The following is a 16,847-nucleotide window of genomic DNA, read 5'->3' as shown; positions in this document are numbered from 1 at the left end:
AATGCAATAAAACATTGAATCTACCCAAAATATGGTATCAATGAAGTAAATGTCGGATCATGGCGCAAAAAAATAAGCCCTCACAATCAGCCCCATCGTCTGAAAATTGAAAACGTTACGGGTGTCGGAATATGGTGACGCAAGCAATCTTTTTTTTTTTTTTTTTTTTTCTTTTCCCAAGTTTCCGAATTTTTATTTCACCACATTAAAAATAAAAAAAAACTATATACATTTGGTATCCCTTTTGATCGTACGGGCTTGGAGAATCCTATTGCCAGGTAATTATTATTGCAATTTTGCTGCTTTTGGAATTTTTTTTCCTGTACATTACATGATAAAATGAAATTTGTCATTTAAAAGTACAACTTTTCCAGCAAAATAAAAAGCCTTATTTTGTTATGTCAACGGAAAAATAAAAACTTACTGCTCTACAGTTTCTGCACTTTCCACCCACTGATTTAATCTTTTCTGGATATTTTTCTAATGAACAATACAAGTGTAATCCCTCTTAATTATACTGTATAACTAACCGCATAAACTGAGCTAACTTTGTTTTGCCATAAAAGGTACAGAACGTGTAATAAATGACGATTTTAATGTTTCTCCCAGTTGTTCTTTCAAGTGATGAAGACGAAAGAGAACATGAGGAACGTGTAATATTGGGGAATGAGCAAACTTCATCAGAATCATCAAATGAAATGAAGGAAGATGATGAATGGGAAAAGCCGTCGCCGTCTCCCAATAATGACGAGGAGCCTATGGTATGTTAGTAGCTTTACTGCGAATGTATTACACAAAACAATCAGAGGTTTTCTAAAACTCAGCTCCGAAAATGTCAGTAAAAGACCTTTCAGCTGTACTGTCATGTCTGTTCCCGTAAATACTTGTATTTCTTATAATACAAAACTAATAAAGAATGCTAAACCATCTCTTCTCCGTGATCTGAAGTGGGGTTTCTCCTGTTATTCCTCCTTGAAATGTAAGAATAAATTGGTAACTAGATTTCACCATTCTCTGTGTTAAAGAACTCAAAAAGTGTCCCTAAAAGTCAGGGTAGGGACAGGCCGTCCCTACTCTCTCGTATCACTGATTAGACAGAGTCCGACTTTTTGGGACACACTCTCAACCAATAACACCCAGCGGCCAATTTTTTTTTTTTCAGTTTTTTTAGGAATTGCAGCAGCACATTGCAATAGTTCTAAGAAAACTGCCCTTTCGAGAAGTGTAATATTATGGGAATACAAGTATGTACTGAAACAGTGTCTGCAAAGCTTTGATAGATGGAGGTAATTTACCTTTATGTCCTAATGTACAGAGTCTGAAGATTTGGAGCTTTGTAACAGACTAAAGTGTTGGGAAATATTTTATATATAATGAAAACATTATGGGTTCTTACTCTACTTTTATATTAATGACCTAGAACATGACTATCAGATCGGTGGAGGTCTGATGACCGGCAGCCTCCCTGATCAGTTGGTCCCAGTGCCGACGGTGACTTTAGCTGTATGTGCAGCTGAACAGCACAGCTCTGTAACCTCTAGTGGCTGCTGCCAGGTACTGCAGATTCTTCTGTTTGAATGAAGCCATGAAAGGGGAAACAAGTATTAGGCCATGACTTTTTAAATTATTGCGTCTTTCAGCTTTCCCAGTCATACTGGTCTTTCACTGGCTGACCCTATAGAAGATGGCAGCGTGGTCTCCTGTGTGAGTGTGCACAGAGGTTTTTATTGCCGCCTTCTAGTCTATCATCACGTCTGTGGATTGTGGTACAATAGAGGGAAAATCTATGTGGCAAAGGGCAAAGTAAATTAACCAAAAAAAACATTTTTACAGTAATGAATCTTTTCTTATTCATAATCAAACACCATTTTTTATTGCAATATAATGAGACAATACTTTTAACATTTTATATAATACAGGATTGTTCTGCCACTGAAGCGGATCCACTTCCAGAATCCGAGAACTCAATGCTGCAATTAAAGTTTCTCAACATGTATTATGGCAAAAAGAAAGGATATGCAGACGGCACCGCTACGGTAATGTACTAATAGGGCCATCACATTGATGTCCTACATAAACATGTTAGTGTGAGCTCTTGCTCATGCACATGGTCCCTCTGCCCAGATTGTTCACAGTCGGCAGGATGGTTCCTGGTACTGTGTATGGCAGAGAGAATCAGCACACTAGATGAATACTTAAACATGGAATTGAAAGATGACCAAAAGTGCATTATGTAAAAGCGCTAGATGTATTTTTTATTTAAGTTTTAAGCTTTTCCAATTGATGACTTAAGTTTTACTTGATGTAACAGAGTTTCTAGAATAATATAGGATGTAATTGTGGGCCATCTTCTTAAATATGAACATGAAAGGGAACCTATTCGGCAACTTATTCCCCCAAAACTGTTTATATGGCTGTGTAGCTCTTTGGGATATAAGCTATAGACTGTGTTATATTTTAAAGTGCTGTTCCAGCAGCGAGATGCTGCGTTTTTAAGGGATTTACAAATGAGGCCATAGAGTGTAATCCCATGAGGGCAAGGTCCTCTCTCCCTCTGTATCTGTCTGACAGACTGTTTACTTCAACATAATTTATACACATACATTACATATTATTTAATGAGGTTGAAAGTACTCTTCGAGCCTCATTTACATGTGTATTCAAAATGCAGTATTTAAAGAGATACAAAGACCTATAAAATTGCCGGAGGAGTGGTGCTGACAAGTTTACTTTAAAGGTGAAACACAGGATATACATTTTTTTTCTGGTTTGTTTTTGTCTGAGCGTTCCTTTAAAAAAAAAATTTCTGGTCTATTATAGGTTACGCCGAAATCTATTGAAATCCCGCTGAAAGGCAAGTGTCAATTTAGAGCTGCCATTTGCATGTTCGTCTTATTTTACATTGTATCTAAAGCTAGGTGTATAATTTCACTTTCTGAATACTTTCACCAAGATGACTTGAACTTGGATTTTGCTTTTTCATCATAGTCTGTATCTAAGGATGCTGAGTGTCTATGTGGACCTGGAAATTCTTGTGTCTGATTGGATTTCTCCAAAAGCTTGTGTTAGGAAGGGAATTGTGATGAAATGCGTGTTTTACCTTACAACATGCTGGTGTTGTATCCCATCGTTCCCATCAGGGAGCAGTTTGTTACCGTAGCTATGGTGCACATTGCAGCGAAACCTCTCTTGTGGATGGAAAAGGTTCTAGTGTGTGTTTTGGTTTCTTGTGGTTGTTGTAATCTAGACGTGCAATCAGGTCACAGATGCATTTTTTTCTAAGGGTTTGAAGTATAACAGCAAATATCAGTTTAATCATTATGGTTGCAATTTCCTCTTTTTTATTGTTTTTATTTTTTTTTTTCGAGTTCATGAATCCTTTAGCTTTATAGCATGATTGCAATTTCGGTTGATTGCTGTGGGTCATACCACTGGGATCCTCACAAATTACAAAAACGTAGGTCCCAAGTCCCCTGTTTTGTGCCCCATTTGAGCATGCACACAGCCATTCCATTGCAAATCTATAGGACTGGCAGAGTACAGCGCTCGACTACATCTCTCGGTCCCATAGAATTTGTATCCAATGTTTATTTTGGGATATAATTGAATAATAATCCAAAATTGACAAGAAATGTCAGTGTGCGGTTACTTTACATTACTTAGCATCCACTGAAGCTTTGAAAGCACAGCCGATTTTCTGGCAGGTTTCCTGTATGGGTTATCTGATGGGTTTTACAGTAATAGCACTGTGTATGAAATTTTAAGATATTAGGAAATCTCTTGCACTCTTTGCAAAAAATACACACCAGCCCTGCAGATTTCACCTGTTCTATAAATGTTTCTTTGCAGTGCCTTTGGAGCAAAGTATCCATTTTTCACTGGATACAATGAAGCTACAAAAGTATGGTTTATGGCTAAGTAATGGCGGGGACTCTGTAAGAAGCAGTGCCATTATTATCTTATGGATAACTACTGATTACACACCTCATATTGAGAAACAAATGGGAGCAACGTCCAAAAACCGAGCCTGTGAGTATGTGTTCTCTTCCGTGACATGTCTGTATTCACATTGATGCTTTGCCAAAGTTTTATTATCTGCACCCGAAAGATACCAGCTTTGTGCTTATACAATCTCTATTCCTCCCACGTAAATTGAGGTTTCCTTGTCCTCCCCAATCAATTATTCACTGGGTTTACTGTGTAGTTTAATATTCCAAAACATATCCAGATATTTGGGGGAAAAAATCCTCTTACCTTGTTTTTTTCCGCTCATTAATGTCCCAGGCCCCAGCTTTTTTTCTTTATTTTAAAGCCTATGTAGCAGAACTACAGTCGTGGCGAAAGGTTTTCAGACTGACACAAATACTGGTTTTCACAAAGTTTACTGCTTCAGTGGTTTTAGATCTTTTAGTCACATGTTTCTATGGTTACTTAAGAACAATTATAAGCATTTCAGAAGTTTTTTAACTTGTTATGCAAAGACTCGGGCCCCAATACATCAGAATTTTTAGGACAAAAAAATGGTCGAAAAAGCTTAGAAATGTCGCAAAATGTTTTCTCCCAGCTCCAATAAAGTGGGCAGACCCGGGGATGGACAGGGCATGGCGGTCCCCGCTCATTAAATTCATGACTAGTGGCGGTGTTCCTTTCGTCACAGATCGTATTCCTCTATCTGCAATGCTTTATTTCAGCATGATAGAGCACCATGTTACAAGGTAAAGCTGATAAGTAAGTGACTCAGTGAATATAAAATATTGAAATTTTGGGTACATGGCCAGGAAACTCCTCAGGTCTCAATTCCATTTCGGTAAGTATGGTATCCACTCAGCGGTAGATATAGGCAGGTGTTCATTGGTAGAGAGAATCCAATAGTTGGGAAGATAATACCATGTCACTTCCAATTACAAGACTTAACGACATGCGCCGTACATGTTCAGCGCCGCAGAAGGCGCATTCCCGCAAACCGCCGTACATGTACGGCGTGACGATCGCACAGGCTCACGCCGAGCGCCGCTGCCACGATCAAATGTGGATGTCAGCTCTGTATTGACACTCCCCTGACGGAGCCGTGTGGGTCACGGCGATACGCGTGGGAACCTCTCCATGTCCCCCTCTCCGCATCTTAGCACCCTTACTAGTGCATCCTGCCAGATAGCCTCATGGGTGAGATACGTTAGCGTTTAATGCTCAGCCACTTTGAGACTTAGCCTGCTGCGCATCCCTCTATATTTGTGTCATGCTGTGAGGATATGAGGCACTAATGACGATCCTCGTGCACCTCTTCCAGGGCAAATAGCCTTACATGTGTGGTTATGCACAATTACCCTTTATATCCAAATTGCTGAGGGGTTCCTTGTGATGCACTTATAGCAGTTACATATTGGTAGTATTTTCCATCTATTGGTACCTACTAGGTCTTTTTCCACAAGATATAATTGTGGTTCTATATATGTGTTACTTCTTGGCACTTTATCTAATGCTATTCTGGGTCTCACATTTTGTATTTGTGAAGTTTGAATTGCATGTTACATATCTTGGGGCTATATATTTATTATATATGGTTATTTATGATATTTGTCTGGCGGGGGACATTCTATATACCATGTTTATGACTTTTTAACCCCTTAAGGATCTGGGGTTTTTGCGTTTTTGATTTTTGCTCTCCTTGTTCCCAGAGTCATAGCCTTTTTCTTTTTCGGTCAATATGGCCATGTGAGGGCTTATTTTTTGCTTGATGAGTTGTACTTTTAAATGCCTTACTGATTTTACCATATTGTGTACCCGAAAACGGGGAAAAAATTCCAAGTGCGGTGAAATTGCCCAAAAAAAAATGCAATTCCACAGTTGTTTTTTTTTTTTTGGGGGGGGGGTTTACCACGTTCACTGGATGCTAAAACTGACCTGCCATTATTATTCTCCAGGTCATTACAAGTTAGTAGACACCAAGCATGTATAGGTTATTTTTTATTTAAGTGGTGAAAAAAAAAATCCAAAGTTTTTGCTTTAAAAAAAAAAAGCGGCATTTTCCGAGACCCGTAGCGTCTCCATTTTTTGTGATCTGGGGCCGGGTGAGGGCTTATTTTTTTGCGTGCCAAGCTGACGTTTTTATTGATACCATTTTGGGGCAGATGTGATGTTTTGATCGCCCGTTATTGTATTTTATTGCAATGTTGCGTCGGCCAAAAAAACGTAATTCTGGCGTTTAGAATTTTTTCATCTTTACGCCGTTTACCGATCGGATTAATTATTTTTTTTATATTGATAGGTCGGGCAATTCTGAATGCGGTGATACCAAAATATGTGTATGGGAATTTTTTTATTTTATTTTGAATGGGGCGAAAGGGGGGTGATTTTAAACTTTTATATATATATTTTTTAAAACCATTTTTTTTACACTTTCTGCATGCTTCAATAGTTTCCATAGGAGACTAGAAGCTGCAGTTTCATGATCGTTTCTACTGCATACAAGCGAGGAGCAGATCACCTGTATGCAGGAGAAATGCTCCTGTGCTATGAGCGCCGACCACTAGGTGGCGCTCATAGCTAGTGAGACATGACAACCACAGGGGTCACGTGACGGGGTCACTGATGGGCGGGGCTAAGGCCGCACTTCCGGCGCAGCGCTGTTAAATGCCGCTGTCAATCTCTGACAGCAGTGTTTAACTGGTTAACAGCCGCGGGTGGATCGCGATTCCACCCGCGGCTGTTGCGGGCACATGTCAGCTGTAAGAATCAGCTGACATGTGCCCGGTTAAGTGCAGGCTCAGCGCCGGAGCCCTCACTGAACCGGGGGTGATGGCCTGGGGCGTACTAATACACCCCAGGCTTTAAAGGGGTTAAATGATTTTAAAATTGTTTGTCTACAGTACAGACCAAAAGTTTGGACACACCTTCTCATTTAAAGATTTTTCTGTATTTTCATGACTATGAAAATTGTACATTCACACTGAAGGCATCAAAACTATGAATTAACACATGTGAAATTATATACTTAACAAAAAAGTGTGAAACAACTGAAAATATGTCTTATATTCTAGGTTCTTCAAAGTAGCCACCTTTTGCTTTGATGACTGCTTTGCACACTCTTGGCATTCTCTTGATGAGCTTCAAGAGGTAGTCACCGGAAATGGTCTTTCAACAATCTTGAAGGAGTTCCCAGAGATGCTTAGCACTTGTTGGCCGTTTTGCCTTCACTCTGCGGTCCAGCTCACCCCAAACCATCTCGATTGGGTTCAGGTCTGTTGACTGTGGAGGCCAGGTCATTTGGCGTAGCACCCCATCACTCTCCTTCTTGGTCAAATAGCCCTTACACAGCCTGGAGGTGTGTTTGGGGTCATTGTCCTGTTGAAAAATAAATGATGGTCCAACTAAACGCAAACCGGATGGAATAGCATGCCGCTGCAAGATGCTGTGGTAGCCATGCTGGTTCAGTATGCCTTCAATTTTGAATAAATCCCCAACAGTGTCACCAGCAAAGCACCCCCACACCATCACACCTCCTCCTCCATGCTTCACGGTGGGAACCAGGCATGTAGAGTCCATCCGTTCTCCTTTTCTGCGTCGCACAAAGACATGGTGGTTGGAACCAAAGATCTCAAATTTGGTCTCATCAGACCAAAGCACAGATTTCCACTGGTCTAATGTCCATTCCTTCTGTTCTTTAGCCCAAACAAGTCTCTTCTGCTTGTTGCCTGTCCTTAGCAGTGGTTTCCTAGCAGCTATTTTACCATGAAGGCCTGCTGCACAAAGTCTCCTCTTAACAGTTGTTGTAGAGATGTGTCTGCTGCTAGAACTCTGTGTGGCATTGACCTGATCTCTAATCTGAGCTGCTGTTAACCTGCGATTTCTGAGGCTGGTGACCCGGATAAACTTATCCTCAGAAGCAGAGGTGACTCTTGGTCTTCCTTTCCTGGGGCGGTCCTCATGTGAGCCAGTTTCTTTGTAGCACTTGATGGTTTTTGCAACTGCACTTGGGGACACTTTCAAAGTTTGCCCAATTTTTCGGACTGACTGACATTCATTTCTTAAAATAATGATAGCCACTTGTTTTTCTTTACTTAGCTGCTTTTTTCTTGCCATAATACAAATTCTAACAGTCTATTCAGTTGGACTATCAGCTGTGTATCCACCAGACTTCTGCACAACACAACTGATGGTCCCAACCCCATTTATAAGGCAAGAAATCCCACTTATTAAACCTGACAGGGCACACCTGTGAAAAACCATTTCCGGTGACTACCTCTTGAAGCTCATCAAGAGAATGCCAAGAGTGTGCAAAGCAGTCATCAAAGCAAAGGTGGCTACTTTGAAGAACCTAGAATATAAGACATATTTTCAGTTGTTTCACACTTTTTTGTTAAGTATATAATTCCACATGTGTTAATTCATAGTTTTGATGCCTTCAGTGTGAATGTACAATTTTCATAGTCATAAAAATACAGAATAATCTTTAAATGAGAAGGTGTGTCCAAACTTTTGATCTGTACTGTATGTTCAATAAACTTTTTGAAATTATCATTATAGGAGGTGTGCTCTTCCTTATGTAGTGCTTTTTTCTCCTTATATGATTATGGTTCCTTTCTCTGCATGACGTAGCACCCCCGTTTATACTATTAGATGTATTTGTGGTGCAACCCCATCTCCCTTTTGTTCTCTGTGTGAGAGCTCACACCCTGCAGCAACTCTCATGATCAATGTTAACGCCGATCGTGGACATTTAACACCTTTGATGCCGCTGTTAATATTGACAGAGACATCGATCAGCATCGCAGAGGGAGGGCGTTCCCTCTCGGCGCTGATCGGCACCGATTGCTTTGTGCCGATAGTCTCCATGGTGACCCCTGGCCGAAAGATGGCTGAGGAGTGACCGTGGCCTGTAAGCTCATGCTCAGAGCAGGAGCTGACATGCCTCCTCCTTGTCTGTGAGATGCTGATCTGATGCCCTGGAATATAAAAGCATTGCAGAGTATCAAATCAGCGATAAGGGCAGGGAAAGTTGATGTCCCAACCTGTGACAAGGTGGTAAAGTTAAAAAGTTTTTAAAAATATTAAGAAAAAAATAGAGCCTAAAAAAATAATCCAGTTAATATATTTATTTATGTAAAAACAAGAATAAACAAAGTACACCTATTTGGTATCGCATCCGGAACAACCCGACCTATAAAACTGTCCCACTAGTTAACCCCTTCAGTGAACACCGTAAAAAAACAGTGCTTTTTCATTATAACGCTGAACGAAAAGTAATAAAACGCAATCAAAAGTCGAATGTAAATTAAAATGGTATCGCTGAAAACATTATCTTGTCCCACAAAAAACAAGCTGCCATACAGTTCCGTCAATGCAAAAATAAAAAAGTTATAGCTCTCAGAATAAAGCAATGCAAAAACAATTATTTTTTTCTATAAAATAGTTTGTGTGAAAGTGGCAAAACATATAAAAAAAAAATATATAAATGTGATATCACTGTAAACGTACTGACCCGAAGAATAAAGTAGTCTTACCACACGCTGATTGTCATAAAAAAAAAAAAACAATTGCTGGTGTTTTGTTCATTCTGTCTCCAAAAAAATTGCACCGCTATCCTGCCTTTAAATCCGGGGGGGTCCGGTTCAGATCCAGCACCCTCCCGGACTTCCGCGCCGGCCTGGAGCCCCTTTGGGCATCAGGTTTCTAATTTAGACCGTGGCTCCGGCCTAGCTGAAGCCGCTGCCCCCCGGATGACAAATATGACACTCTACAGTGTCATAGAAGGGGCAGATCCGGACTGAAAGGGCGCGTTTTCACAGCAAACTGCTGCCCTTTTTCAGTTCTCCGCCCCCCTTCTTACTCAAGTTTTACTCTGGCGGCCATTATCTGCTGCAGAAAAAGATTAACCCTGCAGCTACCGGTCGGCAGATACAGACCAGGCCTGCCAGTCTCCGGGGAGGCACAGGACTCTGGATGTTCGGCGCTGGACCTACAGGCACACTGGTGGGGTAAGATCACAGCTGGAGTTTCTCCCTCGGCTGTGAATCCTATAAGCTCCTCTGCATAGCCAGGGCCCTCTACATAGACACCCCTGTGCACTATGCCGGGCTCAAGGTCCAAGAGAACCAGGCAGGACTGCTATTATGCACTCTGTACAGCCTGCAGTAATACTCTCCCCATTGGCAGCATGTACCTGCACTGCCAGGACTACATCCAGGCTGCTGTGCCAGAGCCCCAAGAAGCCCCTGCCAAAACTTCGGTGTCTAATACCACGCCGGAATGGGACACTCAGATGTCGCAATCTATGACGCAGTCTATAGATAACCTCACATCCACATTGCTTCAGGCTCTGCAGAGTCATGCCTCGGCTATGAACACTGCCCAGCAAAGGGGGAGTTCCACTCAGGGACATAACGGCACGAGCACATCCACGTCTCGGTCAGGACGCAAGCAGGCCCACAGGTCACGTTCATCTGCGTCATCCCATACCACACGGTCATCCCCTTCTAGGGAGAGACACCGTAGTCCCAGCTCATCTAGACCGTCCCCTGTCAGGGAGAGTCAATGCAGATCTCCACAGCCATCCCTGACCAGAGAAGGCCTCCGCTTCGGTTCATCCAGCAGGAGACGCCTTAGCGATACACAGGATTCGGAAGACAGCTGTGATTCCGACTCAGACAAGGAAACCGAAGGGTCCCTAATCCCAATCCCCCCTAGCAATCTAGCGCTAGTTGATGATCTAATCTCATCCATCCATCGGGTGCTGGACATCTCTGATTCGCCCCCGGAGGCACCAGGACATAAGATTTCCTTTGAAGGAGTCCTGAAATCGCCTAAGGTCTTCTTTGACCACCCAGAGTTTAAGGCGATCCTTAAAAAGCAGTTCTCACAGCCTGAGAAGAAGTTTACCAATCGCAAATACCTAGAGGCGCGGTACCCCTTCCCACAGGAGGTCACCAAACAATGGACAGATCCACCTGAAGTGGATCCCCCAGTCTCTAGGCTAGCAGCACAGTCACTCCTTTCACTGCCAGATAGCTCAACACTCAGGGACACAGCAGACCGTCAGGTAGAACGCATGGCTCGTTGTACAATTTTCGAGGCTGCAGGGGCCTCCCTGGCTCCCCCGTTCGCCTCAGTTTGGGCTGCCAAGGCCATCCTGGCTTGGGCCCAAAATTTACAAGCTAGCCTACAAGTATCTGCTCCTGAGCTGTCGGACCAAGCGGCCCAAATAGCAGTTGTAGCAGATTACATGCTTTATGCAGCTCCTGGATTCTGCAAGGGGTGCAGCGGGGATAGCATCAAATGCCATCACGATTCGGCGTATCCTCTGGCTGCGGGAATGGAAAGCAGATGCAGCCTCAAAGAAGTCCCTCATGCACCTCCCGTACCTCAGTGGTTGACTTTTCGGTGAACTGTTGGACACGATGATATCCAACGCCACCGGGGGTAATAGTACCTCTCTCCCCCAACTGAAGCCCAAACACACTTAAAAGAAGCGTAACCAAACTCGATTCCGATCCTTTCGGAACTCTTCGGGCTGGTCCGTCTCGCAACCAGCACAAAATAGCAACCGCGCCCCATGCCGGGACAACTCGCGGTCGACGCAAAAGTCGGACTAGATCTGGCAGTCAAGAGCTGGCCAGTGAAAGCTCAAAGGAGGAAAATCTCAGATTTCCTCCTCATCATGACTCACGGACTCCGGAAGACACCCCACCTATAGGCGGCCGTCTTTCGCTCTTTCATCAAGTCTGGCTGTCTATTACGGAAGACAGGTGGGTCAGGGAACTAGTGTCTTCGGGATGCAAGATACAGTTCACTTCCAACCCACCAAACAGACTCTTTCTGTCTGTTCCCCCAAAACCGCCAGCCAAGGCTCGTGCTTTCCACCAAGCGGTCTCCTCGCTTCTTCAAGCAGGAGTCATAGTACCAGTCCCCATGGCCAAGCACTTCCAAGGGTTCTACTCAAATTTATTCGTAGTCCCCAAGAAAGGAGGCGGCGTACGGCCCATACTGGACCTAAAACAGCTCAACAAATATGTACGGGTGCGTCACTTCCGCATGGAGTCCCTTCGGTCCATCATTGCGTCCATGGAGAAGGGAGAATTTCTCGCCTCCATAGACATACAAGACGCATACCTGCACATACCAATTGCGCCCGCCCATCAACATCAAAGATTTCTCCGGTTCGCAATCGACCAGGACCGCTACCAGTTTGTGGCTCTTCTGTTCGGACTTGCCATGGCTCCCAGAGTGTTTACCAAAGTCATGGCAGCCACCATGGACGTCCTGCACTCCAGAGGCATAATAGTCGTTCCATACCTGGACGATCTCCTTATCAAGGCTCCCACCTTCAAGGACTGCGAGCTCAGCGTCTCAATCACAATCGACATTCTGAGTCGCCTGGGCTGGTTAGTCAACCTACAAAAGTCATCACCGAAGGGCCTAGTGCTCCTTCCCAAGAACAAGGCACTGCCTCTCCTTTTAGGAGTTCGCACCCTCCTCAGCAAACCCCCTCGATCTCTCCGGTTTGCCATGAGTCCTTGGCAGGATGGTGGCGGCAATAGAAGCGGTCCCATTTGCCCAGCTTCACCTCAGGCCTCTCCAACTAGCCATCCTCAAGTCATGGGACAGGAACCCTTTTTCTCTCGACAGGGATTTCCAGTTGACTTAGTCAACCAGGAGGTCCCTGCACTGGTGGCTCAAGCCAACCTCGCTAACAAAGGGGAAATCCGTTTTCACGGGTCAATGGAAAGTTCTGACCACCGACGCGAGCCTGACTGGTTGCCCTGTGGTGTAGGTGTACCGCACCCAACATCTTGGAGATTCGTGCCATCCTCCTGGCGTTGAGAGCCTTCCATCACTTACTAGCAGCCTCTCACATCAGAGTACAGTCGGACAATGCCACAGCTGTGGCGTACGTGAATCACCAAGGGGGGGACCTGCAGTACCCAGGCGATGCGAGAAGTGACACACATTCTCCACTGGGCGGAAGACACAGGTTCGGTTCTTTCTGCGGTCCACATTCCGGGTGTGGACAACTGGGAAGCAGACTTCCTCAGCCGGCAAGGAATGGACTCGGGAGAGTGGTCTCTCCATCCCGAAGTTTTTCTCCAGATCTGCCATCGCTGGGGGACTCCGGCCGTGGACCTAATGGCATCCCACTTCAATGCCAAGGTCTCCTTCATGGCCAGAAAACACGACCCGCGGGCGCTAGGAGCGGACGCCCTGGTTCAGGACTGGACCCAGTTCCAGCTCCTGTACATTTTTCCACCTCTCCCCCCTGATATCCAGAGTGGTGAGGAAGATCAAGCAAGAGGGAGTTCCAACCATCCTAATCGCACCAGACTGGCCCAGACGTACATGCTACGCCGACATCGTACAGCTCACAGCAGACGTCTCCCCGACCGCCCGGATCTTCTGTCACAAGGCCCGTTCTACCAACAGAACTCAGGGGTCCTCAATTTGACGGCGTGGCTATTGAGACCTGGGTTTTAACCCAGTCAGGGTTCTCGCCTGACGTGATTGGAACCATGATCAGGGCACGGAAGCCAACCTCTGCAAAAATGTATTACCGTACCTGGAAAGCCTTCTTTACCTGGTGCGAATCTTGTGGCCAGACCCCATTCCCTTATTCCCTCCCCAGGGTACTTGGGTTTCTCCAATCGGGTCTGGAGGCCAGACTGTCCCTGGCCTCCCTTAAGAGCCAGGTGTCAGCTCTCTCAGTGCTTTTTCAGAGGTGTATTGCTAACAAGTCGCAAGTAAGGACATTTCTTCAGGGGGTTTCCCGATTGGTTCCCCCCTACAGACGACTACTAGAAACGTGGGATCTCAACCTGGTGCTGACAGCATTATAGTATACACCTTTTGAGCCCCTTAGGGAAGTCCCACTCCGCCTTCTATCCCAGAAAGTGGTTTTCCTAGTGGCAATCACCTCGCTCCGCAGGGTGTCTGAGCTCACAGCACTCTCCTGCAGACAACCCTTCCTGGCTTTTTACCAGGGCAAGGTAGTTCTCTGTACGGTCCCATCCTGCCTTCCGAAGGTTGTGTCCAACTTCCACCTCAATGAGGAAATTTCACTGCCATCCCTCTATCCGGTCCCAGTTCATAGAGTCGAGAAGGCTCTGTATACGCTTGACCTTGTCAGGGCATTATGTGTCTAGGACTGCACCCGTCCGGAAGTCTGATTCTCTTTTCCTTCTTCTGGAAGGCTGCCGCAAGGGTCTACCAGCTTCCAAAGCTACCCTTGCCAGGTGTATCAAATCCACCATACAAGAGGCCTACCACCTCAAAAATTCTCCTCTTTCAGCAGGTATTACGGCACACTCTACACGTGCGGTAGGGGCCTCCTGGGCCATTCGGCTCCAGGCCTCGGCACAACAAGTGTGTAAGGCAGCCACCTGGACTAGCCTACTCACGTTTACCAAACACTACAGGGTTCATACTCAGTCGTCAGCAGACGCGAGCCTGGGTAGACGTATTCTGCAGGCGGCGGTGCCCCAATTGTAGGGGCCCGTCTAAACAATATTCGTCCATTGCTTCCCACCCAGGGACTGCTTTGGGACGTCCCATGGTCCTGTGTTCCCCAATGAGGCGACAGAGTAAAGGAGATTTTTGTGTACTCACCGTAAAATCTTTCTCTTAGCCTCTAATTGGGGGACACAGCTCCCACCCTGTTGCCCGTTCCGGGCCGTTATGTTGAGTTCTCATATTGTTTTTTCTTGAGCTCGTACATAGTTGCCTTCTTATAGGCATGGTATGTTATCCATTTTTTGTTCCTCCTACTGCTTTTGCACAAAACTGGAGAAGGCTGACGCCGTCCAGGGGTGTATACTGCAGAGGAGGAGCCACGGTTAATCTTTTTCAGATTATGCATAGTGTCGCCTCCTAGTGGACAGCAGCATAACACCCATGGTCCTGTGTCCCCCAATTAGAGGCTAAGAGAAAGAGATTTTACGGTGAGTACACACAAATCTCCTTTTCTTCACCGCCCAATGGTGTAAGGTTCTGTGACCCACCCGTGGTGTCAATATGATCACTGCACCCCTAGATTAATTCATTAAGAGGTGTAGTTTGTAAAATGAGGTCACTTATTGGGCTCTGCCAATGTGATACTGCACCCTCAAACCATTCCAGCAAAATGTGCCCTACAATATGGTGCTCCTTCCCATCTGAGCTTTGCATTGTGCCTCAAAGGTAATTTTAAACCACATACGAGGCATTGGCATACTCAGGAGAAATTGCGTAACATATTTTGTGGTCCATTTTCTCCTATTATCCCCTTTAAAAATTGAAAACTTTAGGCCAAAGTAACATTTTAGTGGAAAAAATGTTAATTTTCCATTGACTCAGCCAAATGTTATACAATTCTGTGAATTGCTTGAGGGTTAAAATGCTCACTACATCCCTAGATGAATTACTCAAGAGTTGTAGTTTTCAAAAAAGTGGTCACTTGTGGGCGATTCTGCTGTTTTGGCATGTCATGGGCATTCTCAATCTGTTCCAGCCAAAATTGCGCTTCAGAATTCTATTGGCGCTCCTTCCTTCCGAGCCCTGCCGAGCGCCCAAACAGTAGTTTTCCACCACATATGGGGTATTGGTGTATTCAGGATAAATTGTATGGTCCATTTTCTCCTGTTACCATTGTGAAAATGAAAAACTTGGAGCTGAATCGATATTATTTACTGGAAAAATGTATTTTTTCATTTTTACGGCTGTACGTTATAAAATTCTCTCACAACATAAAAGAGAAATTGTAGTACTTTACTATTAATTTTTAATGAAAAAATATTCAAGAATAAAATACAATTGTCATCACGATTATAATGACATAAGGTTAAAAGGACGACCAAAACTAGTTTCAGTATTGTGCAAAAGTATTATAGAACATCAGTGTATAAACACTGATGTTCTATAATACTTTTATGTATTAGATACACTAATCTTCTATAATATTTTACACAATACTGGAACTATTTTTGGTCGTCCTTTTTAAGCTTATTTCATTATAATCGTGATGTCAATTGTATATTATTCTTTAATATTTTTTCAATAAAATTATCAGTAAAGTACTCCGTTTTCTCTTTTTTTGGTGCGATGTTATAGGAGTTTACAGTGGGGAAATTATCGCTAGAAAAATGAATATATGGGGCATAATATGTTTTGGTTAACAATATGTTCCTAACCTATCTTGCGTATATTATTCCTGTGAACTTGATATTCCTTATAGTTATAAAATTTTGTGAAGCACCTGTGGCTTCATGGTGCTCACCACTCATCTAGATAAGTATCTTGAGGGGTGTCATTTCCAAAATGCGGTCACGTTTGGGGGGGTTTAGGCACATCAGGGGCTCTGCAAAAACAACATGGTGTTCGCTCTCTTTTCCAGCCAATTTTGCGTTCCAAAAGTCACTTAGTGCTTTTTTTCTTCCGAGCCCTGTTGTGCACCCAACAGTAGTTTTCCTCCACGTATGGGGTATCGGCATACTCAGGAAAAATTGCACAACACCGGATTGTGTTTCAAATTCCCAAAGCATGCGAGAGTGGTGCTTTCTCTGTGACTGTCCCAAAAAGTGAGTTCTGGAATATGGTCTGCCCTCAGCTGCTGCACATACGATACAGGAGCACAGGTTGGTTGGCATCCTATGCTGTGGCATCCACATGCTGCCGAAACCATGCACATATCTGGTCACCAATGGTCGCGCACACTTATAATTAATACCTTCGTATCACCTGCAGAATTGTACTTCAATAAATTACTTCCTCCAAATGTGGTGTAAGCCGCATGTGGCTGCCATAGCGTGGAGGCCCAACTTTTAAAGGGATGTCCAGCTATAGAAGAAAAACTTCTGTCAGCGGTTTATGGAACAATAATGTACCTA

At 44.1% G+C, this 16,847-nt stretch overlaps 1 protein-coding gene across 2 annotated transcripts in view; it reads left to right on the top strand.

The window, feature by feature from the left end:
- Positions 1-16,847, top strand: part of SENP7 (SUMO specific peptidase 7) — an 80,554-nt gene that overhangs the window by 27,447 nt on the left and 36,260 nt on the right. For both annotated transcript variants that reach the window (XM_073664685.1, XM_073664686.1), the window contains 4 exons: positions 610-761; positions 1,920-2,036; positions 2,821-2,854; positions 3,850-4,029. In XM_073664685.1, the coding sequence (XP_073520786.1) occupies positions 610-761; positions 1,920-2,036; positions 2,821-2,854; positions 3,850-4,029 (483 nt within the window). The remainder of the gene's footprint in view (positions 1-609; positions 762-1,919; positions 2,037-2,820; positions 2,855-3,849; positions 4,030-16,847) is intronic.

This window comes from Phyllobates terribilis, unplaced genomic scaffold (assembly GCF_046119375.1).
Source record: "Phyllobates terribilis strain yellow unplaced genomic scaffold, ASM4611937v1 Scaffold_2__4_contigs__length_985480577, whole genome shotgun sequence".
NCBI classification, from domain to species: Eukaryota; Metazoa; Chordata; class Amphibia; order Anura; family Dendrobatidae; genus Phyllobates; species Phyllobates terribilis.
The sequence above is the reverse complement of the archived record's forward strand: the minus strand, read 5'-3'. Positions and strand labels throughout refer to the sequence as shown.